This window comes from Anas platyrhynchos, chromosome 1 (genome assembly GCF_047663525.1).
Source record: "Anas platyrhynchos isolate ZD024472 breed Pekin duck chromosome 1, IASCAAS_PekinDuck_T2T, whole genome shotgun sequence".
NCBI classification, from domain to species: Eukaryota; Metazoa; Chordata; class Aves; order Anseriformes; family Anatidae; genus Anas; species Anas platyrhynchos.
In genome coordinates this window covers 64,871,913-64,898,682 of record NC_092587.1, presented here as the reverse complement: position 1 = coordinate 64,898,682, position 26,770 = coordinate 64,871,913, and the positions used below count along the sequence as shown (strand labels likewise).

At 40.1% G+C, this 26,770-nt stretch overlaps 1 protein-coding gene across 45 annotated transcripts in view; it reads right to left on the bottom strand.

Moving 5' to 3' along the window:
* Positions 1 to 26,770, bottom strand: part of CACNA1C (calcium voltage-gated channel subunit alpha1 C) — a 476,569-nt gene that overhangs the window by 183,353 nt on the left and 266,446 nt on the right. For all 45 annotated transcript variants that reach the window (XM_072039979.1, XM_027463118.3, XM_027463184.3 and 42 more), the window contains exons 4-5: positions 18,861 to 19,000; positions 10,680 to 10,819 (exon numbers count right to left, since the gene is read on the bottom strand). In XM_072039979.1, the coding sequence (XP_071896080.1) occupies positions 10,680 to 10,819; positions 18,861 to 19,000 (280 nt within the window). The remainder of the gene's footprint in view (positions 1 to 10,679; positions 10,820 to 18,860; positions 19,001 to 26,770) is intronic.

Sequence of the window (26,770 nt, the reverse complement as noted above, 5' to 3'; positions counted from 1 at the left end):
GTCAAGAGGGATTCATAAAGCTCTCCTGCTGCAAGAGTAGTGAAAACTAAAAGGCTAAATTAAATTCTTTATAGATACAGACATCCGCAAACATAAATCTGGATGGCATTTGGCCTCCTCTGAAGTAAAGATTTTAAGTGCAATTAAGATCTCAACACTAGAATGTTAAAGCAAAAGATGGGCTAAAATCTAAAGATTTATTTTCACCTCCATTGTGAAGACAATGGTGAGACTCAACCCTAAGCTGTTTCATTGGGTGCTGTTTGTAGCACACAGCTGAACTGCTAGGTACAAAACAGGCCTTCATAAATCTTATTTATGTGGATACATGGCCACGTTGGTTTGAATTCTGACCAAGATATCAAACTTGATTAAAAGGAAATTTACCTTTTTGGCAACTTCCAATACACATTAAAGACCAGTGTATGGTAACAACCTATGAGAAAATATCAGTTGCAGAAATATGCTGAACAGCAAGGAATGGCAGTTATCAGAGAAAAATCATGAAACCCAGCACCCAATGCAAAACAAGATAGAAATATCAACCACACTGCCTATGTAATGTGTTAACAGTAATAGAAAACAGAACAACACATAATAATTTTAAGATATATAGCTTGTTATGTCCCAGTTCCAAGTGTACTACTGCCTTCAAGAAGGGGCACCCTCTGCAAGTATCTGATTGAAAGAGAAGAAGCTTGAAGAAAATGTACAGAGAATGTTTCGTAATTTGATTATGATGTCAAATTTCTAAAGAGATTTCCATTCCTAAGGCTTACTAAATTTTGTTTTCTTTATGAAAAAGTGACATGAATATAACTTTGATAATTTCTTCTATTTCTTTATTCCATGAGCTACTTCCTGTCAAAAAATGCTTCTGCTGGAAAAATGTTGAACAGCTTTAGCATTACTAAAGTTGAAAAAAAGATTATTTGCAGAGGGCTAGCAGATGTTTTCTGAATTGTGATTGATGTGGCAGGACAAACCAGGAGAACATAATCTAAAACTGAAAAAATAAGAGACATAGCTACTCAGACAACTCAGAAAAAATAATTGCAACAAAGGGTAAAACACATATGGGATAGGTTATTGTTACATGTGTTAAACAGGAATTGGATTTGCTTCTGGGAAAAAGGGAGATTAAGACAGACATCTGATCTCTTTTCCTTTTACGCAGTAGAAACCAAGCTTTGATAGAATGTTAAGAAACTAGGCAGGCTAGGTGGGCTGTTGTTCATCTTTGGCCAACACTTACTTCCCCATCGCTTTCTTCAGAACAAGAAATTACCTGTTCTATCAGTGAACATGTTAAACACAGAAAAGTTCATTAGTTGTTCATAACAGCCAATACTCCTGTGTACTCAACAAGCACAGTAATATCAAGCAGATATAACTCAGAAGACAGTAGCTGATTTTGGAGAAGAGGGAAGGTCTCTGGTAGTCATTCAAATCCTTAATGTATTTCCTCAAATTTGCCTCCTCTCAGTTCTGTGTACTTTCACATTTTTCCTCTGATAGCACTCATACAAGGGGTAATATTGATACAAATCTAGAACAACACTGAAAAAAAATACCTTGGCTAAACAGAGACTTAAAATGCATTCACTAGTTGAGACGATTATTTGGTCTGCTGCTCTGTGCTTTGTTGATAATGCTTTGTGAAAACCACAACGACCACAGGCATCTAACTGCTGGGATAAACAGAATTAAACCAAATGATGCCAGAGTCACTGGAACATCCATATACCTCCTTGCGTCCTGAGAAAAAAACCCTTCTGCACACTCTTGTACCCCAATTCTGAGACAAATGCTACTCTGGGTGGGTTAGTCATTTTTTCCAGAGAGGATGAGAAGGCTTTGGGTCTATTAAAAAGTCCCAAAACTTCATTTACAAGTTAACAGATGTACACTGATTTTAGAGAAAATGAACAAAGGACTTCAAATCATTCCTTACAAGTTCTTAAATGAATAAGAAATGTAAAATTTAGCCAATTAGAATCAAATTATAAAACGACACTTGATGTAAGCTTGGGATGACATCACATCTAGTGGAGATGTCAACAAAGAGAGAATGTAAGAAGAAAAAAAGCTAGATAATATCCTTACTATTTTGATCTGGAACAGCAATATCTTCCCTCAGCCATCAAGGAGACAGTAACAGCCAGCAAATACAAGTGAGCAACTGGGAACCCAACACTCCTGCAGATACCGTTAGCTACAACCTGTACATATATTTCTGCTTCTTTATGATCCAGACAGCAGCATATCTTAAAAACAATAAAAAATTGTTCTTGGGAGGTGACAAATGGCATTCTTAGATTTTCAGATGCTTTAGAACAAGCATCCTGATGGCATGGACTCTTATACAGACGTGCCCTACTCCCATTACTCTGAATGAGACCTCTGGGCACTACCTGAAGAAGGAAAAAGTGTTGCTAGAAAGAGAGCCTGATCCACCCAGAGCACTTCTGACAAACCTCCTGCTAAGCCAAGCTAGGATTCTTTGACTATCTCCTTGTCTTTGGTGTCAGTGTGGGGTTTATTTTCTTTGGTTGGAATGGACTGCCTACACTCTGATGTAGTGGTCGCACATTGATGGTACTGGGATTTTTTGTTTTGAAGACATGCTGAATAATCATGCCAGCACACATGGTAATGGGTAGGATAAAGGCTAACAGTTATTGGGTACACTCGTAGTCAGTGCTATTTTTAAAAGAGCTACATAGCAAAGATCAAATAATAAATATTTCCTTGTTTTCATTGGCATTCCTTAAATATGAGAGAAATCTGTATCACAAGACGTCTGTACCTCTGTGAGTAATCTTTTCTAAGACAAACCCCTTTTTTCCTACATTGAGTTAACCTCTTCTGTCCAGAATAACAAAATTACATCAGTCTGCAGGTTCTATCACTCAAAGAAACATACTTTAGGTCCTGATTATGTAAGCCCTACTCACAGGAATGATCTTTACCTATAAAAAATGCTGTGCTGGAATTAGATTACTCCCTTGAGTAATGGTGACCTAAGTAAATAAAGGACTTGCAAGCCTGCCTAGAGTTTTAAGTTAAATGTGAAGAAATAAGCTTAATGAGGACATTTGGTTCAGACTGTTCTCTCCTTTTTTCTCCACACCCTTCCCATTTATAATGAAAGCACAACAAATTGGCCACTTGAGATTAAAAACATCTAGGCAATGACATGGGAAAGGTGGTGCAACTCGTCCTCACGCAGTGCTGTATGTGCTGGAGAGATGGTACAGATGGTTGAGAAGCCTTGTTCAAGAGTGGAGGAGCATGTAAGAAATCTGCACGACAGCACGTTTCCTAAAGCTTTTAGAGCCCAAGAGAAAAGAAAGGAACTGGACTTGGCAATAGATGACATAATTAAATGCAACAACAACAAAGTTTAAGACAGAATTAAGATTTGGAAACCAAATTTTGCCTGAAGGTATTTGCAGCAGTTTCCTTTATCATAACCTTGGCTTTGGTGGAAATAAACTGCTAAGGATACTGTCTCCTCCAGCTTACTCTACTCCTTTGCATCTACGCACAAACCTTTCATGTGTTAGAAGCTTTGATCATACCTTGTATCCCCTTTACTGAAGGCAAAACAGAATTCTCCATTCATGTGGTATTTATACCATAAACTTATATGCACCAGGAGGATGAACTTAAGCCCCTATCTTCACCAGTGACACTGTATAAATGCAGAACAGATGACTGTCAACTCCACTTTGCCAGAAGAATATACATTTTGAAAAATAAATAAATAAATAAATAAATCTTTCTGACTGCTATTTAGTATTTCTATAAACTTAATACGTACAATTCAACATATAGAAATAGGCAATGGCTCATATTTCTTTGCCATATTGCAAAAATGTCTGCCATCTCAAAAGAGATGTCATTTTGGATTTTTTTGAATTCTGTGTTTATTACCTCAATTACATTATTTCTTCAACCATATAAAGTGGTGTTAATTTTCTTGGGCTGTCTGGAAAACAATGAGAAAGTACAGTTGAAAATGTGGATTATGTATTCAAAAAAATAAACAAAAAACAAATGCAAGCTGAATAACTGCACTGGGTGTGTTTATTTCAATGACTGCAAAATAGCCATTGCAATAGATTCAGCTGTGATGTCTCAGTGGCTGGGTAGGGAATCAAAGGCTCAGGCAGAAGAGCAATCACAGGTGAGAAAGGCAGGTGCAGGGCATAGAATAAGACAAATGTCACAAGCTGAATGCTGAGATACAGAAAGAACTAAGAACATGTAGAGCTGCTGTATGCCCCATCCTCACCTTCCTGAAAAGCGGGTTGACACATCCAAATTGACACAATGCTATCAATAGGAGAAATTAATTTCCTTTAGGAAAGGAGGAATTTGATGATTATTAAAAATCACCATTCCCCCTGTTTTATACAGGAGAGGCAGATCATGGGGGTTCAGGAGCAGCGTGTCTACAGCAGGAACTGTGCTCTCTGCATGATGCTTGATCCTTATTTACTTGCATTGCCTTCTCCACGCATCAGCTGGCATGGCTTTGAGGCTGCTTCAATTACTCTTGAGCTCAATTTGGTCTGTAAACAGATTCATCTTTACAAAGATTGTAGCAGAGAGGAAATATGATGCCTGTTCTCCTGGTTTTTAGGTATACTACCTCCAAACCAGGTGTAGCTGAAGACTAAGCCTTCAGTACAGAACCAGTTTCTAGCTCATGGCACTAAGGGGTCTTCTCATACAAAACAAGTAACAAAACTCCTTTTTTATTAATTGTTCAAGAGCAAATTCAGCTTCCTGGGTGCAGATCAAACATGAGACGAAGGATTTGCTTAGTCTTACATTAGGAGGACTGCCATGGTGGTTTGACTTGTCCTTATTGTCTTAAGTTCTGTAAGTTACATTTTGCCACAAGTACCCTCACATTTTTCTGTCAGACAGGGGGATCTCTGAATTATGAGACCACACAGACAAATCTCACTTATGATTTGAAATTTTTAGATCATACTCCTCAAAAAAGAAGAAAAATAAATAATTTCAGTTTTAAAGTTAAGAATAGTATTCATTGGACAAGGTGGACTATAGCCTAAACACCTTATAAGCATATGCAAGCCTTTTTTTCTCTTATTTTTCCCCCCAAAATGGACTGTAATTTTAGATGCGCAATGTACTTAGTGCAGTGTCCCACACAGACAAAAAACTAGACAGAAAAAAATCCAGTGCTGTCACTCCAGGGTTTCCTTGCTTCACTTACCTGTAGCAATATGGCAAATTAACAACAAGAACAGCTGGATGACTTTGCCAATCCAAAATTAGTGATTTAAATGCATGTAAATAGTAGCCATCTCTAGGCACTCATGAATGAAAATTCTGGTCTTATTTCATTTTAACTAAAAAATATACTCAAGCCAGTTACATGCTGTTGTCTCCTAGACAGAAAGATATTGCACTGTCATGAGAGGGGTGAGGAAGGTCTGGCTTAGGTTCTTCTACTCTTATTCTGTTTCCCAGTTTGCAATCACTGCAGCTATGCTGTAAGTACTACAGGTCATGTCAGTAGTGGTGATAAAGACATACCTATGCTGCCTTTGAGTAACTCACAGGCTTAGCTTTCTATAAGAAAATTAAATACAGTAAATGATTGAACAGTTGGAAGTTTTTGTTCTAGTGGAACAAACAAGTTTCCTCTCTAGCCCTGGAAAGGATATCATGTTCTTCTGCCCACATAAATTGGGGTGGGGTCAGCAGAGGATCTCATTGAAAATACAAGTATGGAGCACAACACTTACTGATCAAATTATATGGCTTTCAACTTAGGTAGAAGAGCTTATAAATTAAGTTTGGCAGATATCGGATAGGCAATAACTAGTGGCAACAATGCAGTTACATGAAGATGAAGTACAAGATAAAGAGGATGAACAGAATGTATGAGGTGATATAATTGAGCAGCATGAATAAAGGGGATAGAAATGGAATTTAATAAGTTAAATGGGCGTGAGTTAGCATGTGTAGGAGTAACTGATTGCCCTTTCCAATAGTCAGGAGTGATTTTCTTTTTTAATTGGATCATGCTTCTTCACTGCCAAATTGGATGCTTCTTTTTGCCCTCCTCTAGAACAAAATGTTTAAAATAAGTTTTAAAATACTTAATAATGCAAAATGGATATAGAATAGTAATCGACAGAAAACTCCTGCCACAAAGGGCTGACTTGATTCTGTCCCTCGAAAGCCTTGCAATGGTTTGCTTGTGCCAAAGGAGATAATGGGTAACAGCTTCCAAGACACTTAAGTGATTAAGTTTTGGTATACACGCTGATTTTGCACTTGTCTACTTATGTCCATCAAAGGAATTGTTTTCCTTCCCTCTCCTTTCTCAAACCAATATATTGATCTTACTGCCACATTAAGATGGATGCTCCAATGCACATGTGAAGTGTTTTTTTTGTTTGTTTTGTTTTTAAACAAGAAGGCTGTGTTGGTACAACAGGTGGTATGCTGAAATAAAGTACTTACTACAGAAATGTTATTAGTATGACTGTAACAGAATAGTTGAACAGCGCAGTCTGGCCTGTGCATTAAAGATCTAAAGTGCTTATGTCTAATTTTTGGACATAACTTACCACTTTGACATCTAAATCTTCCATGTGCTTTTGAAAATATGCACAATTAATTTAAATGTTAATTCCAGGCTAAACAGACTGGATGTGGATTATATTTCTAGAAGCATTATGACTTTAAAAAAGTTTTTTTTTTAAAAAAAAGGTTGCTCAGTGATCCCTTTTTATTTTTATTTTGTTCACAAAGCAACTGCAAGCACTTGGATGAGAACTGTGGGAAGAAGTACCTAACCTACTGCCCTGCCTTACACCTGACACAGTCACAACAAAACCTGTACTTCTCAGTCTGAAATATCTTTTCAAGGAAGGAACTCAAAATCCCTATTTAAAAAATAAAACCAACAAAAACAACAACAAATCAATCCCTACTGCACTTCTTGGAAATGTATAGATACTTAACAGCAATTTTAAAAGTTGTAATGTGAACCCAAAGGCATTAAATTCAGTGCCCTTGCAGGCTTCTCCCATGATGCTACAAAAGTTTTTGTGACCTGGGTACAAAATGTCTATCTCATGTTTTAAACAACCGTCCATCTCTTTCCTTATGACAAGTGGTCTTGTGAATGTCCATATAACCAAGAAGAATAAAAATGTCATCTGTTCTCTTGAAGATTATGGAATATTTATGTCCCCACAACAGTCATCCTGACACAGACTTCAGGCTTTGTTGAATTCATGACCTCAAACCCGTTTGATTTGAGGAGGCACTAAATTAATTTGGCACCTGGAATAATTTGAGCTTAAAGATTGTCAATGGCACTGTTACCTGTCTGCCTGTGGGTGAAGTGACTTGTCTGCTTGCAAATGAACCACTTCCTGTGCGTGACAGTCCCTGAATTTTCTGCTATGCAGCTAAGAGTGTTTTCCAGCAGGAAGCAGCTGAGTCCCAGCCCATAGATGGGACTTAGAGAAAAGGGATTCTTAGCTCTGGTGCTAATGTCCTTTACCCACCTATCCAAAGCCCTCAGATACCTATGTCAACCCAGGTGTCTAGCACTAGCAGCCACTATGAGGCATATAGAGTTAGAAGACACTTCTTAAAGTGTTAAACTTTGAACTTCTGCTTCAGTTTCTCCAACTGCAAAGCATGGACATTAGTAATTTACTTCAGAGCCAATTCATATGTTGTTTCCGCAACTTCTGACAACACTTACGTAGAAACTCTCTTTATTCTCAAAGAGGTCACTGAATGCTTCAATCTGAATACAAAAGATGTCCCTCCTAAGCTTGGTTATTTCTTATGGACAAACAAAGAAACAAAAAATAAAAAACAAATCACACAGAAAATCTTCTTGACTTAGAAAAAAATTACTCCATCCTCTCTGCTGCCATGCCACAATCCAATCTCCCCACTCCACCTCAGACAACCCATTTTCTATCCCCAATACAGATGAACTTAAGATTTGCATGCAAAAATTCACCATGTGCTTCATAATTTTATTTTAAAAGAATCATTGTGCTTCAGAATTTCCCCTCCACCCTCCCCACACAGTTGTAATTCGACTTGGACCTCAATCCAAACAGCAGATGTTGGGCTTTCCATGCAGAAGAAGGCTGCCAATGACCCAGAGGATCCTCTCTTATTAATCATGCTGTTGCCACACACATAGAGTTTAAGTGATAAGAAACTGCAGTGCATGCTACATTCGTGTAATTTTAGAAGAAATCTGTGCAGGTAGTCTCCTCACAGTGAAAAAGTCTGCTACATTTTGTGAGACAAATGAAGGAAAAGACAATTTTTTATGGATGGCAAAACACAGCAAGTACAATGCTTATAACTCTGACTGATGCTGACAATGTCTCAGGGACAGCACTTGAATGGGACCTAGAGATCTGGCTTCCAAAACCTCTGTGCTAACTTGTTATATAATAATGTAACCCTGCAATGTACTATTTATGGTTGGCTCAGCCAGTAGTATCTAAAGACCTCATAAGAAAAGTTATGCTCTAATACATATGGATTTGATAGCATCTATCTAGGCTAATCAACAGGCATTTTTACAATTCAAAAGCTCACAGTGAGGCCGTGTTAGCTACAGACCTCAGCAGGCTTTCTAAAAGCCACATCAGCCCCAAAGAAGTCTGGTTCAATAAACATGTCCCTGATCAGAAACATAAAGACTATAATAGAAAATGTCTGTCAGGAACTGTTGATGGTTTCCCTGTTTCACGCTGGACTGCCATCTCGTTGTCTAGAGCAAGTATTTGTTAGCATGCACCAGGCTCCCTGGCTCTGTTTTGGTGCAAACTAAATACTTCTCTTGATGAGAAAAGCCACAAATGGACCATTAGATAGTTTATGCTAGGACTGAGGTCATATAAGCAATACGGATATGAATTATGTGAGATTTGGCTCCCTCCCCAAGACTTCAAGAGAAGTAACAAAAGCCTTTGTCTTGAAGAAAGAATGTTGTCCCCAAGAGAACAAGAAGTTTAAGGGCAGTTAAGCTCAGCCCATGCCAGAACAACTCTCAGAGCACTTCCCACCATTAGCAGCATCTCACTGAGAGCACCCCAGTTCACAGACTTTTAAACCACAGCATCTTCCCCTTACCATTAGGTGGGCACACAACTTGTAAATACCAAAAGGCTTGGATTGGAGAAAGACTAGAAAGAACAATAAAACCTCGTTTTACAGCCAGGAATTAAGTCAGTGCCAGTGCAGACTAAACTTCATGAGACAAACCCTGCCACAAGGAGAGCTGCGTTCTGCACTGCCTGCAGGTATTGCATGGTACATGACTGTCTGCATCAAACAACACTGCAGTAATCCCTAACACAGGTGGCATGGATAGTGTGGATCATGGTGGCTCTGTATCAGTTGGTAAGGATTGCTTTTTTAAAAAAAAAAGAAAAGTATTTTTTTTACTTGCTACATTCCCAAAGAAACCCCGTGTGGGCACAAGCTAAGGCCTTCCACCAGGTTACCAAGCATGGCTCTTTTGTGAGACCAATTAATAGTGCTGTTAATTGTTCTTGTTAACATTCAGCTCCTCCACAGAGATTCCCACCTTCCATTTAAAAAGTTTCTACTCTTTATGGTTGGGCAGAAAAGCCTGAAAACATGTCTCTGATATAATCCATTGGGTCAGAAAACAAGCCAAAGAGCTTCACAGTTCTTTCTAAATCAAATACATCATCATTTTTAAGTTAACATCACAGAGGGCATGGTAGCCTGACTTCAGGTTTTTGAATGACTGAGGTTAGAAGTACTTTAAGATATCAAACTAGTGGGCTCCCCAGATGAAAATAAACAAAGCTCTCTCCACAACTACTCTGGAGATTAAGTCCTTTCCTGCTAACTGCATCTCTCATTGCTATGAACACGGAAAGCGATGACAGCTAACCATCTCTCTGGAAGGCCATGTAAAACTCTCAAGCCAAAACATCATCATCATCCTGCACTGTGATGGCCATATTCCACTTCCACAATAGAATTACCAGACTTCCAGTTACTCATACCTTTACTGTAAATAAGAAAATGGGTATTAGACTATCAAAAGCTGCTCAAGGGCTTTCTTTGAGGCATTACAAATAATCTAAGAAAATAAGACTAACGGGGAACATGACTGTGTCATTGCCTGATGTCCTGTTGATTCTAAATTGTTCCCAGCACTCTTGATGAGAACATCACGTGCAAAGAAGAAAATACAATTTTAATGAAACAGCTCCTCTCCTTCCCAAATCAACACAAATGATCATACAGCATTTCCATCAAGGTCAAATATTTATAATACCAACAATGCACCATGACTTCACAATTGTTTAAAGGATCTTCCGCTTGAAATCCTGAAAGTCTTGGATTTCCCACTTCCACTGTTTACTAAGGTTGCACAATCGCATCTGACACGCACAAAACTTCCATTCCCCTTTGGCTCTGGGTTGGTCATCCTTTGATTAATACCATATTTACCATGAAGCCACATTCATTTGAAAAAAGGCCTCCTCCACACACCAAAACCAATCTGCATCACGTGCCATCTTCAAAATTGTTACATGAATTACTCCTGCTCCGTGCTGTGCCACGGACATGCATGTAAGAAAATCAGTGATGTTACTTACTAGGAACTCCAGACACCAGCCGTAACGGACGCAGTACTCGGAAAGCCCGCAGTGCTTTAACATCAAATCCGGCACCTTTTCCTCCTATTGAATTCCCCCCATCTGCTTTGGTTGCTTGTTCTAAAATTGCACTAAAAAGCCTGTAAAAAGAAAGAGGAAACAAGCTGTAGGCAGACAGCAAGGCTTGGGCTAAACAGGAACAGAGATCATCATCATCATATCACACAAACTATCTCACAGACCTGTGAAGAATGTCACACATCTCACTCGACATTCGCATATGGTGGAGGAGAGACAGACTCTTCCCATATGCAATAGCCTAATGGTGATGTCTATACCATTTGCAGAACACTTGTTTCTGGAGCAGACATAAACACAGCATGCTCCTCCTTCAGCCCAGTGGCTCCTTGCAGCCAGCTACAGACTGCCCCAGCAGCCAGCCTGCCTGGTGGCAGATGAAGGTGTGCTCCCCACCCTGGGTGCTTTGAGATGGCCATTCTGGCCATGCCTCATGACGAATTTGAAGGCTCACCAACTACAGAGCATGTGGGTCAGGTTCTGAAGGTAGCCTCCAAGGTGCCCTTACCACATAGTCAGTTCATACTCAGTGGGAGTTGAGTGGAAAGGCAAGAAACCAGAAATTGTAGGGTTTGCCCCTTCTGCTGCTAATACTTTGCTATCTTTATTAACCAGCCATCCGCCTTGGGGAAAAAAATCATCATTCATCATTAACCCAGTCGTTAATTATCTGTCACCCATTTTATAAGGAATTAAGATTCACCAAGGTCACTGCAGGTAGAACTGGGTTTCAAACTCAGGGATTCTTCAAGGTGCAAATATTTAGATAAGGGAGCATGCTCACATTACGTTCTTGTGTATCCATTTGTAAATCCCTTGATGCAGTGGCTATGGAAAGCACAAAACTGTAGGAGTATTATTATTAGAATATCTTATTATACCAGTCTTAATGTTTTATCTTGCTAGTAGGAGTAGCTGCTTTAAGGAGAAGATGTCTCAGTCAGAACATGTTTGAAAAGGCAGAGCAAAGCAGGAAAGACAATGTTCTTCTGTGAAAGAGCTGAAGGCTCACCCTATGTGTTAATAAGAACTTGATTTAATAAATTAGCTTTCAGGAAGCAGCTTCCATTTTTCTGGTAAAACATTAGTACCTTTGGGGAAGAACGGATTCCTCATGAATTTGCTAATGACATTGCTTTCAGCCTTGGAGTCATCAGCTTGAACCCAGCCAAATTCAGTAGAGGTTAAAAGCTCTTCCAGCCTAAATGGATGTTTGGGGCTCTGTAGAAAACCTTGCCTGCGAGTGGCAGAATCCCTGTGGCCCGTAGCACGCCATGGAAGTACCAGATGTAACTTTGAAGAAGCTGTCTGGGATGCAAGGAACAGCCTGGTTGGAGCGCCCTGGATTCAGCACTAGCTGATTTCTCTCAGATGCTGCAGCCTGCAGTGCCTCTCTCAGGATCTCATCATCCACGTTCCCTAACTGGCAGACTCCACAAGTGCCCCCAGACTGCATATAAAGCAGAGACTGAGCTGCCTGATTGCTTTGCAAGGGGCTCCAACCCCTGCAGTCTGTGCTTGAAACCTACTGATAGGGCCACAAGTATAGGGAGCTTGCCCTGGATAGAAGAAGGATTCATTTACTGAGGCTTCTAAGCCAGCACATTTCCCCAGCACTAAATCCACACAAAAACATGGATTAGTAGAGTGCAAATGTGAAATTAGTTTCTTAAGCAGGTGGTATTTATTTTTTTTAATTTCTTATAGAGAGTCTTATAAAACTTGTCAGCTGTGACTGAGGAACTCCTATGTGAATCTATTCAAAGCCTCAACTTCAAGCACTGCAGAAAGATTTAACAACTAGGTAACAAGCGTGGGAAAAACTGTGTGGGGAGGTTGGATGCTGAGTTTGTAGGTGTTGCAGACAGAGAAGCAGGATGCAGAGAAGACAAAAACAGAGCCTATGAGAAATACTGAGTTGACTACAGACATCACAGAGAGATAAACAAGGGCTGATGCAAGGAACATGAATTATTGGAACGTATGTATTCCTTGAGCTATGTATACAAATTATACAGAGTCACAATTTTCTGTTGGTCTTCATAATAGAAACACTGTAGGTCAAATTTGGCCTAATATATTTCCAGAAAGCTAGTGATTAAGCTCTAGCAATGTGCTTTATTTCTTATTCAAACATTTCTATCTTCCTAGTCAACACAATTCCCATAGTAGATGATGAGTGACATTCCCATACAACAGTCCCAGTCTCCTGGGATCTGCTGGAGGAAAAAGAATTCACTGCAAAAGGTTTCCTACGCTGTTTTTCAGCTCTCTTGCAATGCTGAAAACAAAAAAAAAAATCTCAACTGAGTCAGCGCTTGCGCATAACTGAGGGTCTGGTCTCCTGCTCCCCAGTATCACTGGACTCCTGGTTTTACCAAAAAGCAGCTCTTGCCCCTGCACCAAGGGCATTTCTCCTGCTACTTGTGCAACAAGTAAATCATGGGCTGCTCTGGAATTCTGCATCCAAGGAAAAGCTATGCATATCCTAAATTAACTCCAGAGAAACAGAAACACAGCCAGAAAGGCCACTGACTCCAGTGGAGCTGGAAACTGCTTTCTGAGACTAATGTAGTACTGCTGCAGGCCAGTTAGCTCTGTTTGTGTGCTCCAGTACCAATCTGCTAAACGTGCTATCTTGAGGTATCCACAGTCATCTGCCTACTCCTTCAGGAATAATTTGCATCAATTCCTGCATCTCCTCATTTAAAAACCCACATTTAAACTTGAATTGCATTACTCCTGCTAATCCTGCTTTAATGCATTTAGCCCATGGTTAATATCTCCCTCTATACTAATTCTGCTTTTTTTACTATTTCAGTCCACTTCTTGTTTCTCTTATGTAGTATTTCATGTCTTTCCCTTTGATATTGGGGTCTGCACTGTGTCCAATCTGACCTACTGGATCTCTATGCCACTCTTCAAATTCACAGTACGTTCTGCCTATCATACATTGTTGTCCATACTGCCTCCTGGGTTAGGGCATGGGCAGATTTATGACTGATAGGTTATATCTACAACATATTTTTTTGGCAGTAACTTCACTATGACCCAGAGGAAAAAATAAGTCCTCTTCCTAAATACTACAGATGATGAGACACAGAAGAAAGGTAAGGCTTCTGACTGTCTCTTCCATCACCTTCTTTCAGGAGAAAAACCCACAACCACATAAAATTGGTACTTTCTAAAAGCTCTATAAAATCTTCCTAGATTGTCAGCTAATTGTTCTACAGTCCTAAAAGAGATGGATGGATGTTAAGGTACTGATATAAAATACAAGGCCAGAGTCCTTCTACTTTGTATTTATATGGCAAAGTCTGCTCTTTGATGAAAACCTCTGGGAAAAGGTATGGTGGAGAAAAATGCTGTTCTTTCTTTTCTCAAGTAGGTGAGTTAGCTGAAATGCATGCTTCAAGCAAGGTGTGAGAGAATTCTGTGCTCGCACAGAAATCAAAGTTTGGATGGTATAAAAATGCAAGGGGGCTAATCTCTTGTGGCCACTGAAATATCTCACTTTTTTTTTTTTTTTTTTTTAAAGAACACAGAAATCAATCTCATTTCTTTCCAGCTACCTACATCCTGCCAGCTGAAATTCATGCCCCATTTTCATTTGGATATAGTACTTTCCCCTGAAGAAGCACAATTAACAACATTTTGATTTCTGAATTTCATCCATGACATGACTACACCTGAACTAAATTCATTTGACAGGCATAAGCTATAAAGCAGAAAATAAATTTCTGTCACACTCAATGCATGTATGGGCACAGTCCAGTTTTGTTTGTTTGCTTCAGATTTACTTGTGACATATGAAGCCAGCCTCACTGTTTTTCTTGCTCTTACTTTTCTGTTTCATTTTTGACATCTGAAACATCTAAAAGGCTTTCTCTTTGCTAGATAATTCCAACAGCAACATGGCAGGCTTGTAACCTGTTCTACAGCTCTTCATTTCCACTGTGGGGAAGGTATGCTGATTTTTATAGCATTAAAAAGAACTTGTCAAGGGCCTCCCAAAAATAAAAATGAAACAGAGAGCTTGGTATTTCTAAGGCCAAAAATCAGCAGAAAAACACAGCTGAATGAATCCTCATAGGTATAAATAAATAGTAAAGTACAATTTTTTTTTTTGTTTGTTTGTTTTTTTGTTTTTTTTTTTTTTTGTTTTCCACTGGCTTTACAGTTCACCTGTGATTTGTGGACATGGAAGTGTTTGGGTCCACCCTTTACAAACTCCCCACAGGCCTTTGGAAAGATATATACTCTGAACACATTTTCCAATATGTTCTGAATTTCAGATCCTTTCTAAATACCTTCACTGCTTACCTTCCCAAGTAAGAATGCCTTTCAAATTATGACACCTTTTTTTCTGGCAGAAGATACGGGTCCTTGGAGGATGACTGTGCCTGGCAGACAAACCACAGCACTGACAGGAAAGACATATAGTCTTCTAGAGCAACGTTGTCAAGTTAGTCTTCTCTCACGAGAAATTTCCTTCAACAGCCTAATGTTAAAGGACATCACTGTTTCATCTGAAAGTTTTATGTTTTCCAAAAGAGGAACAGTAAAACTGAAAGAAGCAGGAAACAATTTGACTAATAGTCAGTGCTTGTGGGTTGTGCCTCATTAGGCAGCTTATGGGTGTGATCTCTACTCTTAACTAATAATGTTCTTATCCACAGAGCCTCTGATTGATACCCACACACAGACATTTTTCTTCAAAGCAGCATTTAATGGTACCGCTATAGCAGGGTCATAGGCTATTTAAAGATAAGTTAGAATCAAGCTTTAAAAGACTTAGCTGATGAATAAGCAGATCTCCCACACTGCAAGGATGATAAGCTGTTACAAGCCTGTGGGTCTAAAGTGCATCCTTTCTCCAGAAAATGTAGCGGTTGTCTTCAGTTTCCCCTAGAATTTACACTTGGCCCTATACATGACTGTGTTCCTCTTACTCTACTCACTTTATGTTAAAACATAGAAGGAAGCCAGTTATGCTGTATTATCTCTTCGAGGCATATTAAACTGATTAAACTGACCTAAACAGAGAATCATTTAGGTTGGAAAAGATCTGTAAGATCATCAAGTCCAACCATCTACCTAACATTACCAACTCCACATCCCTAAGCATCACATCTACATGTCCCAGATACTTCCATGGATGGGGACTCCACCACTTCCCTAGGCCACCTTGTCTGTGAAGAAATTCTTCCTAATATTCAATCAAAACCTTCCCTGGCACAACTTGAAGCTATTTCCTTACATCCTATCATTTACCACCTGAGAAGAGACTGACCCCCACCTCGCTACAATCTCTTTTGGGGTAGTTGTAGAGAGCAATAAATCCTCCCCTCAGCATCCTTTCCTCCAGACAAAACAGCCCCATCTATCTCAGATACTCCTCATACACCTTGTTTTCTGGCCCTTTCACCAGCTTTGTTGCTCTTTTCTGGTCATGTTCCAGCAACTCAGTATCTTTCTTGCAGTGAGGAGCCCAAAACTGAATACATGTTACCCAAACTGTGGTCGCACCAGTGCCGAGAACAGAGAAACCATCATACACGGTATGCTAGGTATACTAGCAGTGTGTACTAGGTGGATTGAGAGACAAACAAGTATATAAAACCTGTCTTTTTATTTTTTTTTTCCTCCCTTAACTTCCCAAAATACTTAAAGAAGTATTTCACTCGTAGCCTTTTTGTTTTTTGTAGCAAGAACAATCACTGAAAATGAAGGTGCTGCCTAAGGCAGAACAAGCATGAATGGCAATTACCACAGTCATTTTTGATGCTTCCAGTATTAGTTCCACATCGTTCCTTCCCTCCCAGACCAAATAACCCTCCCTGCTCTGTGCTACAGCTGCGTCCAAATCACTCAGCTTTCTTCAGCAGCTCCATCAATGGTCAGAAAAAGGTGCCACAACAAAATGTTATGAGCCTGTATTTCTGCACTTTTCTTCCACCTTTCTTTCTCTATCTTTTTTTTTTTTTCTTCTTTTCTTTTCTATGGGGCTTCCTCCCTTACAAAATATTCAAACATGCTGAAATTTAAATATGATGTCACTGAGGGGCTTCTGACAGCCCCTGGGAAAAGACGACAGGGCAGAACAGGAACAGATGGTATTGCCACATAGATTTTGCAGAGGGGTTGCGGAGAGAAAAAGCAGTGCACAAGGCTAGTCTGCAGTAGTGTATGAGTGAATTTAAACAGATAAACATCAAAGGAACCCATCTGGCCTTGAAGTGGAATCTGTCACTTGAGATTGTTACTATTTAACAGAGACCTTGGGGTCTTGGCCATGTTTATTATACTTGTGTAATCCCTCCCCAGTTACATTTTTTGCTCCCCATCTAGAGACTGAGAGCTGCTGGAGGCAAGAGCAGTTAGAAAAGCTGAGAGATGCAGCTTCTATCATTGGCAGGGGAATTAATTTCAGCCTGCATATCATCTTGCTGATTAACTGCCCTAGTAGGAAAATTGAAGAGGACTGCACTTAAACTAGATGTAATGCCGCCCTGTGATTTCTGGAGCCTTGCTCTCCTGCATTCCAATGGAAGTGGAAGACGTAACACATGCCTGCTCTTTAAAAGGTCTTTCTCATTGAAATTAAAAGGGAAAAATCATATTCATAGGACTTCTCTTCTCCAGTCTTTCTTCACCTTTAGAAACAATCCCCAAGCAGGTGACATGTCTGAGGGCTTTCAAAGGCAGAACCAGCTACGGAACTGGACAATGAAAGGGGAGAGGTTGGGGATTTGACAATTTCTAATGACTACTTTGCTGTGGGATCCTCTGACTGTGGGTAGGAATGAAAGGCAAAGGCAACCATATACTGCTGCAGGCAGAGAAGTTATGCCTGACTAGGAGATGACTTGTCCTCTCTTCCCCTCACTGGAAACTCTCCTTCTGCCCACTTTTCCCCAAGACACTGAAAAGCAGTAGGGAACAGGTAGCACAAAGAAAAGTTTGCTGACATAATTATTTGGGACCATCATTAAACTGGTCAAGATGGACTTTGATTGGGGGCAGGGATTATGAGGAATGTTGATCACTGGGACTGTCCCTTTTAATGCTTTTCCTAGGACCTGATGTAGGATTTCCTTATGGAAAAGGTGAAAAGACTGAAAGCTTTTGTAGGCAATGAAACTTTTTAACAATGGAGTGGTGGAAGGATGGAGCAAATTACTTGGGAGAAGAAAAACATGTTCTCTCTGTATTCAGGGGCAGTTTATTCTTCTTTCCTGCCCTTCAACAACCACTATTCAAAACCCTTGTTTCTCAGCTAGAAAAAGTAGAAGGTGATTTATTTTGTTTTTATTCAAATAAATTAAATGCCAAGCATGAAAAACACAGAGAAGAATAAGGGGATCAGAAAGTTGCATCTTAAAGCGGCAATTTGATCCACAATAGTACAATTAGTCTTTAAAAAGGTTAAAGCATCCAAAGGGCCAAAATCTAAAGTGTTGAGATCACCACCAGAACAGTGTGATTGAACAAGAGAATTTATTTCTGTATGAGTATGAAAACTTGAGATTTAAATTTTTCATCCTTCTTTGTGAAAATTTTGCAAGATGGCAGAATTTATTTCTCATTCAACGCTAAACTTAATTAAAGGATTGCACCTAGATATTCTTAATATTCGCAGACACGCAAAAAAAAAAAAAAGGGAGGGATTTTCTTTCACAGTCATGTTTCAATACTTTACTTTGACGAGTAGTTTTGCACTACTCCTGTTTTTATTCCTGTTACCAAAGAGCAGTTTAATTTCCATGTCTCGCAAATCACTAAAAGACTTGGAAAAGTAGTGAGGGATGCCAGAGAGAAAATGTACATCAACTGAATGTCAATCCTTATGAATCAAGTTATACCTGCAGAAAACCAGTGGGAGTTACCTGTATTTTTAGATTGGACAGTTACACTTGGTAGAAGGCATGAAGCCTGTAGGGGGGTTAACATGGCAGGGACAAGCAGTGGTGGTCGCAATGGACAGCAACCCCTAACATCACCCATAAGTAATGTTTCAAACCTCATCCACCCTTGTGCTCCCACAGGTTCCCGGTGTCCCCATGTGTGGAGTGCATTCAAAGGCAAAATGCTGGTACTCACCCTACGACCACGATTATAAAATCTAGTAAATTCCAGCCATTGCGGAGGTAAGCGTTGGGGTGAAAGAGAAGTCCATATGCTATTACTTTTAAAAATGCTTCCACTGTAAAAATTATGAGAAAGAGATATTCCACTCGTTCCTGGAGAGAAGAGAAGAGAACAAGAAAGACAATGGTTAGCATGAGTTACAAAAACTGGACAAGGATGTTCTCTTCTCTCACCTTCCACCCATGCAGACTCCACTCCAACCCACGGACTTATCACTTGGGTACATCTAACATGCATGACTTGCCAGAGGACTGGACTTCCCTCCTCAAACTTGCATATTCAGCAGCACGTTTGACAGGACAGTGGCAGCAAATTTTGGTTTCACTCTGAAATTTGCTGCCCTTGCCCTGGCATAGAGTGGCCATGACACAAGTGTGTGAAAAGGAGGAGGGCAGAGGCCCTGCAGGCATGTTGCAGTGCTCAGAACTCTGCAGAGAGCAGTGCCAACTGCTGCCATCCCTGCGAATGAACCGTATCCAGTCCTCTTCTGCCTCTGGAGAGGAAACGCTGCTGGATGTAATGTGGCAGAGAGGAGCAGGGAGAAATAGAGAGAGACATATATGAGACTGATGGATGTGTCAAACTTTGCCTTCTTTGGGATTCCCTTTTCTCTTGCTGGGAATAGGTAGGCTGACTATTGGTGACAAATGGTTTACAGATCAGGCTGACTAACACAAGAGGCATTTAGTCACGCCATCAGAAGTGTACATGTCCCCCTGAAATGCGGGCTGCAATTAAGCACATCAGAACAAAGTCACTTCCAGTGACAGAGCAGTCTGATTCAGGACAAGCATGCAGCCCTTTGGAGTCTGTACACAGGCTCGCTGTCTCTCATCTCTGGGTTTTTAGCCCCAGTGTGGAGTGAGAATAGCAGCACTGCAGAAGTGGTAGGGACCTCCATCCAAGTAGGAGGGAACTGCAGCATTAGCTAATCACTACAAAAGTGCTCTGTGGAAAGCTGAGTGGGAAATAAGTATGTGAAAACAAGATGACTACTAAAGGAGACTAGGTCCCTCCAAGGTTAAACTGGGGTTATTAGAAGTTATTAGAAGTTCCCATTCAAGAAACAAAAGTCCGAAATAAATACAAATTTAAACAGCCTAGGAGGCATTCTTAGCCATATCTTGTCAGATATCCAGCAAGACAATCAGGCAGCTCACTTTTTTTTTTTTTTTAAGCTCCAAATTGCAGTTGCCATTTACCTCTGTCCAGAAATGTTGCTAAATGCATGCACAACACTTTTCATATGACACAGTAATACCAAACGTGCAGGTTTATGAAAAATCATTTCATCATTTGACTGAGTTGTCCATTTAAACCTCTTCCACTCAGCACCAGGTAATAAACAGGATCGCACTAACAACTCATTAATCAAAAGCTGTAATACCCAGTTAATGGGCATGTTTACATTAACATGTTATTTTACATGCCTGAGAAATTCCACCTGATTGTAGCAGACACGTGCTTGCGCTTTAAAATATTGCTGTCTTCCCTGACATAGTGCTATCACAATGGTTGCAGTATTCCCCAGCGTTTGCTATGGGGAATACCTAAAGAGGAACAAGTATTGTTCTGTAGTTATCTGATCCAGTCATAAAACTTTTGAACATGCCCACAATACAGAATTTGCTCATCATTGTCCCACACAGAGATAGATCAGGACGCTAAGGATTTTTCTCCATTGAAATCAGAGAAGGAAATAACAGCATACAAAACTAATGACTATTACATCCCCAGCTCTGCTTATAGTAAGTGCATTGGTGTATTTAGCCAAGGAATTGGCATCTAAGTGCTAACATCCAGCAGTCCAGCCATAGGTTTGGCTGCAGAAAAGAGCTTTCATACTTCTAGAAGGGACCAACCTGGCAGCCCCTACTTCCTCCACTGTCCCTGACAACTGAACATGTACTAAGTGATGTACTACTCGTAGTAAAACAAACACCACCAATCAATCTCGATGCACAAATTCTAAAGTAAGCCAAGCTGTCAGGAGAGCTCTAAAAAAAATCAGACCACATCATTGTGTGATGGGAAGTCTTGGTGCAGCATCTTTGTGCTGCCGCATGCCTCTATCAGTGTGGCAGGGCATGGGGCCAGGCTTTGACCCGTGGGGCAGGCAGGCAGGCAGCCTGTGGTGCCTCTGGGGCAATGCTGCCGCCGGCTCTGCTCTGGTTTCTGCATCTTCTGTGGATGCAGCATTCTGCTGTGCTGGTCTGCCCAGCCAGAAGAGCCTTTCCACTCCATGAATTTCATTGAAATTCCTATAGTAATACAACCAAAAGACCAAGGAAGCAAATACTTGGGAAAATTCTGGAAGAAAAAACCTTTTTTATTATTATTATTTAATATTGCACACAGCAGCCAGTATTTCAACACCTAACAGGTTCCATTTGGTTGGGTTTAGGAGCCTCATACCTTTCCGTCCCTGAAGATGCCTGTGGGATGATAGGCTCCTGTTTTACTATTGCAATAACACTGTTTGTTGAACCATGTTATTGAGGTTATAATATGCCGAAATCTTACACACACATGCGTATGCATATCTGTACGCAGCTATATGCATATATCCATACACAACTATGAACTGTTTGAATAAAGTCTTTACAATGCTCTGGTTAAGGTGGAAAGATCCATGAAAATACCATTCTATAAAAGCCTCTGAAATGAACATAAGACACAGAATGCTGAGCAGAGGAGAGAAATTTTATGATCTTCTGCACTTAAATTATGATTTCAGGATCTAAAATTGAAGGAGAAATACTGCCCAACTTAAACAGTGCAGCTGCTCCAAGACCATTTCAGGAAGCTACTCCTGCTTGGATTTGAGAAGAATTTGAAGAGCCTGCCAATTAATTTGCGTTCCCTTTCTTCCGAATGCTGTACAACTCAAGAGCTGTAGCTCTGTGGCGAGGCAACATCAATGGGCTTGCAGAACCTTGGGCGCATCCCAATTCTGGTTCCACCTTGCCTGCTGAACGTACAGATGTGACTTACCGCTCCCTGCCTCAGGTTAGACATGAGAGGCATACCTGAAGCACTTGGCAGCCTCAAAACCATGGACCTGTCTCTGCCAAATGGGATTCTTCACTTCTGGCTGCTCATCCAGAGCTCTGCTCCCACAGATTAGGCAGACTGGGCCTCGGTATTTCAGGCTCCCTTCATGTCCCCACAGCATCACAAAGTGTCAGCGATCCCAACTCCTCTAAGAAACCAGCTTGGCACCATTTCAAAAGAAATGAGGCTAAAGAAATATCAGGGCTGCCTCCTAGCTTCTGGGCAGGAAAGGAGATACCAGCAGCTCTGCCCCTAAAGCTTGTACCCAAACCACAGCATCAAAGGAGAGCAAATATTTTGGAGCTCTACAAAAGAGGGTACAATATTTTTTCAATTGTGTTTGAAAAGGGAACAGTGCTGATGTGGCTGGGACACATGAAAATCATTGCAGGTTGCAGAATTACAAAGCAGGAGCTTTCTGCTTGGACAGCAGTGATGAAAATGTTTCAAAAAGGAGAGAGAGAGAAAAAAAAAAGAAAAGCAAACTATGAGTGGAAGAAGAGGAGGGATGAAAGTTTTCTAAAATTGGCCTGTCTCTGGAGCATACACAGATGTTTGGGGGCTGGCTCCGCCACCGTTCCTTTTTGTTTTTCATTAGAGATACAGGACATGAGCATCAGCTACCCTAGCTGATAGACTAGCCAGCACTAACGCTGCCAAGAAACAAATTGTACATCATCTTACTCTTAACAGAGAAACAAACAGTAACTTACTGTTGAGCCTCTAAGACATATTTCCGAAAGAGGATTACTGTATTAAGTACGAAGCCTCCCTAATCCCATGTGCTTTCTGAAGACGTCATTGGTTTGTTTTTGTTTTTAATTTTTAAACTGTACCTAATAACATCTTGGGTTCATAGGAGTCTGAAAACAGGAAATCCCAGCAAAGTACTGAAGGGTGCCATGAGGTTTTCCTCCCGTCATGACAGGGTTGAGTAGACCAGTGCTGTTTCTGGAAAAACAGTCTCCAGAATCATTCGCTGTATCTTGATCCTTGGCTCTCCAAACCCCAACCACACAGCAGCACTGCTAGGTCATAACATTTTCTTTGCAAGAGTCACTCAGGACTTCAATCAGTCAGGACCTCACATTTCATACACCCCAGTCCAGAGGGGTGGCAACCTGAAATTCAGTCACTACGGGTTTTCTCATACATCGCTGTCTCTCTGCTAGCACCCAGCTCTGCTTGTTACAAACTATGTTTAAAAAAACATATCTCATATATTTGAAGCAATGCACCGCAAGCCCTGCACAGCTAGGACCTTTACAAAGCTGCCTGTTTGACCTTAGACCAAGTTACGTCAGTGTCTGCATTATTATTCCCCAGTGCTTCCCTAACATAACGGAATACATTTCTTCAGTAATGCAAATACTCAGTTATCCAAGGAAAACAACAGTATTTTAACAGCCTCTGTCATATAGGATGTTTTGGCATTAATTGTATAAATAGGCTCTGAGAGCACTCAGACGTTTTCCTAGTAGGGAAAACAATCTTTTGCTGATTGGAAGTAGGGCGACTGAGCTGTGGAGCTGGGAAAGATGGTCCAGAGGCTTTGCACAAAAGGTGCCTTGTTTTTGGATTACAAATTACCATTACATCCGAGATACAGAGACCATGGCTGTGTGAATATGCTGACCTGAAGGGTACCGTTAGCATTAATAACTGACCTTTGGTGTGGAAGAGCCACATACGTGCACTTAAAGGATCAATTCAACAAACGAGATGTTGAGACAGGTTTGTTGACACCAAGTTACTTCTGAGTGTGTCCGGTTACTCAGGAGACATTTTCAGCTAAGTATGCATGAAAATAGTACACAAACATGTGAAGGAATAAAACTTAAAAGAACGAACATGTTTGGACTTTTTTAACTCCTGAGAACTACTGTCACTGCAGAAAGCACTGGTCACTTCCAATTCATTTGATAAAAAGAAAGGACTAATAAGATAGCATATAGCTGAACATAACTTATTTTGCTGTTATACTGTGGTTCCTGAAACACAGCATCCCTGCTCTCCAAAAAATCAAGCAAAAGAACACTATCTAATTTTACCTGACTAGGACAACAGAAACCTGCAGAAGGAAGCTGGTGGCTATCACTCCGCTAAACATAACCCCTTGTGCTGCTGAACAGAAGTCAGAACAGCTTCTGAAAGGCTAGATTTCCAAATATGATCAGCACTGCCTTCGGTCCATTCCAACCAAAGGCAGTGCCTATACGACAGGCTTTTCTGCGAGCAAAGTTAAACACATACCGAGTGCTGCAGAAACTAACAGCCGTAAATGGGAGATACTGTCATCTGCTGCGACTTTAAAGACGCATGACATTAGAAGAATAAACCAGATGAGTGCAGAATTCCTGCTAATCTGAAATGAGCAATTATAAAACAGGTATGTAGTGCAAGCCAGCCTTCAGTATTTGATAATTTACAACACGCCCATGATCCACTTAAAGAACTTCCATGGAATTCAACAGACGCGAGGATATTAATAGTTTTGAATGATCACAGACCTGATCCACATGCACTATATCCAACTGTTCCTTGGCAAATCAACAAATACTTCATGCGTACGCAGCCCTCTTTCAGGATCTAGTCAAAGCTCTTTTTTTTTTCCCCTCTCACTCTCTCTTTTTTTTTTTTTTAACACAAAATTCTGGTTAGGATCAAATGGAAGTTATATATGGATTCATCAGAACTACGTTTTGTGTCAGAATCCAATTGTAATACAAAGCCAAGGTACAAGGGGGTCACTACCCTCTGCTAGGTAACTTGCAACAAATACACTTCCTCTTTCAGTGAGCCACACGTTCCTTATAAACGTAAAATAAAATACAGATGATAAATGCCATTACTATTCTATTTATCAACATTTCACCTACAATTTTACTAATAGAAGTGGAGAAACAGGCTCTGGCTATACAGAATAATGTATTTATTGGGAATCCTACATTTCTGAAGGGGTTTACATGCCAAGATTATTTGGACTGCAATAGGAGAGAGATTTTGAAGCCTAAATCCTGGAGAAGCCATAAATTTGAAGCCATAAATGCTGGAGAAGATTCTGATCAACTTTTGAAGACAGCTCTGCTTTGAGCAGGAATTTGGACTAGACAGGCCTCCAAAGTCCCTTTTAACCTACATTTTTTTAAGAATCTATACGCGTATTTTATCATTCTAAATGGATCTGTAGTCCTCAAAACAATCTAACAAACCAGCTATTTCCTTTCCAATCACACATCAGCGCTTTCCAGTTGAATGCCTCATTCTCTGTCATCGAGATGGTCAGACATGTGCCTTTCTAGATTCACATAAAGGATTATGCATCCAATTGGACTTCAAATTTGGACTCTGGTGCTGGTTAAATGATGTCTAAACAATAGAAGATCTTCCTTTATGGTCTTTGGCTAGCAATAGCAGAAATCTCTTGGGTATTCTTGCTCTAGATTTTTTCTTTTTTGTACTGAAAGAGAACAATAACATTCTACCTATATGTGATTGAAAGCCAAGCCAGAGAATATGCTCCTTATGGGCTCAGTTTTATTTTGGTGCAACAAAGAATTGAAGCCATCCAAACAACCTATGTACAAACATTCAAATCTGAAAGGCTCTGAAGAGTCAAAAATAAGTCATGTCCTAGTTCCTTTTGTTTTGGTCCACTGCTCTGATTAAATTCAAATGAACTGTCACTTTATATTCTGATCAGACCAGTAAGAGATTACCCTTCCAGGGGGAAGCAACATTAGGGAAGGTAGCATAAGGTTTATGACTCATTTTTTTGTGAGAGCCTCATTTAGGATCTCTGGATAGGAATTAAAAGCTGGCTAGGTGTTGTGCTGTTACCGTGCCTAGGAACAAAATTCACCCCTAGAAGAAAGCTTTTTACTAGTTTCCCTTACGCAGTTTCAGAGGCAGTCTGGTACCTTTTCCCAAGGTTAAAACAGCCATTTGAAACACCACAGTCAATTGTCCATCTACCAACCACTGATTAAGGACAGGGTACCAGAAGCATCCATTTAAATCAGAGCAGCTTCAGCATGACAGCTACATCTAATAGATCATCACAAGGCATATCATGTCTCATTCAGCTCCTAAAATGGCTCAAATAAGTTAGACACTGACTATTCAACACGCTCAGGTGTTTGCATTTGCTCATGCGTGCAATAAAATATACAAGTCTATCAGCCATAAAACATTTCAGTGCCCATTTTATTAACTTAAAAAAAATATTATTAATATTTAAAAAACACAGCTCCCTCTAGCCTAACCTTGCTGTGCTCAAAACCATGTTAGTGTTAAATATTGAATACTTTGTTGGCAGGCAGAACAGTAAGCATAGATCCCACTTCAGGGGGAATTAAAAAAAAAAAATCCACTTGAACAACACTGGTTCATTAGGACTGTTTCTAAAAGGCCTTTCAGCAAAAGATACATGAGCATGCTTGCTTTTGAAAATAGGATACATGATCTTAGCAATGACTATTCTAATGATCTTATTGCTTTGTTCCACATACACCCTAAAGTTATAGGTGTGGAGTTCTCCTCATCCTATATTCATAATCTGATCATGACTATACGATCAATGCTTTGAACACATTATTTCTCAATGAGTTTCTAAACTTTATTGCGGTAGTCAAAATGCTTAACAAAGGCGAATCCCTGTTCCCAAGAGATTTATTAATTTTAAGTCAATCACATGATTTCAGGGCCGGACTGATGCTGTTTTAACTGCCTGGAATCAACATTATCACAACTACAGTTTGTCTACCTTGTAACTTTAAGCTGCTCTCACGTGCAGTGGTACACCAAGG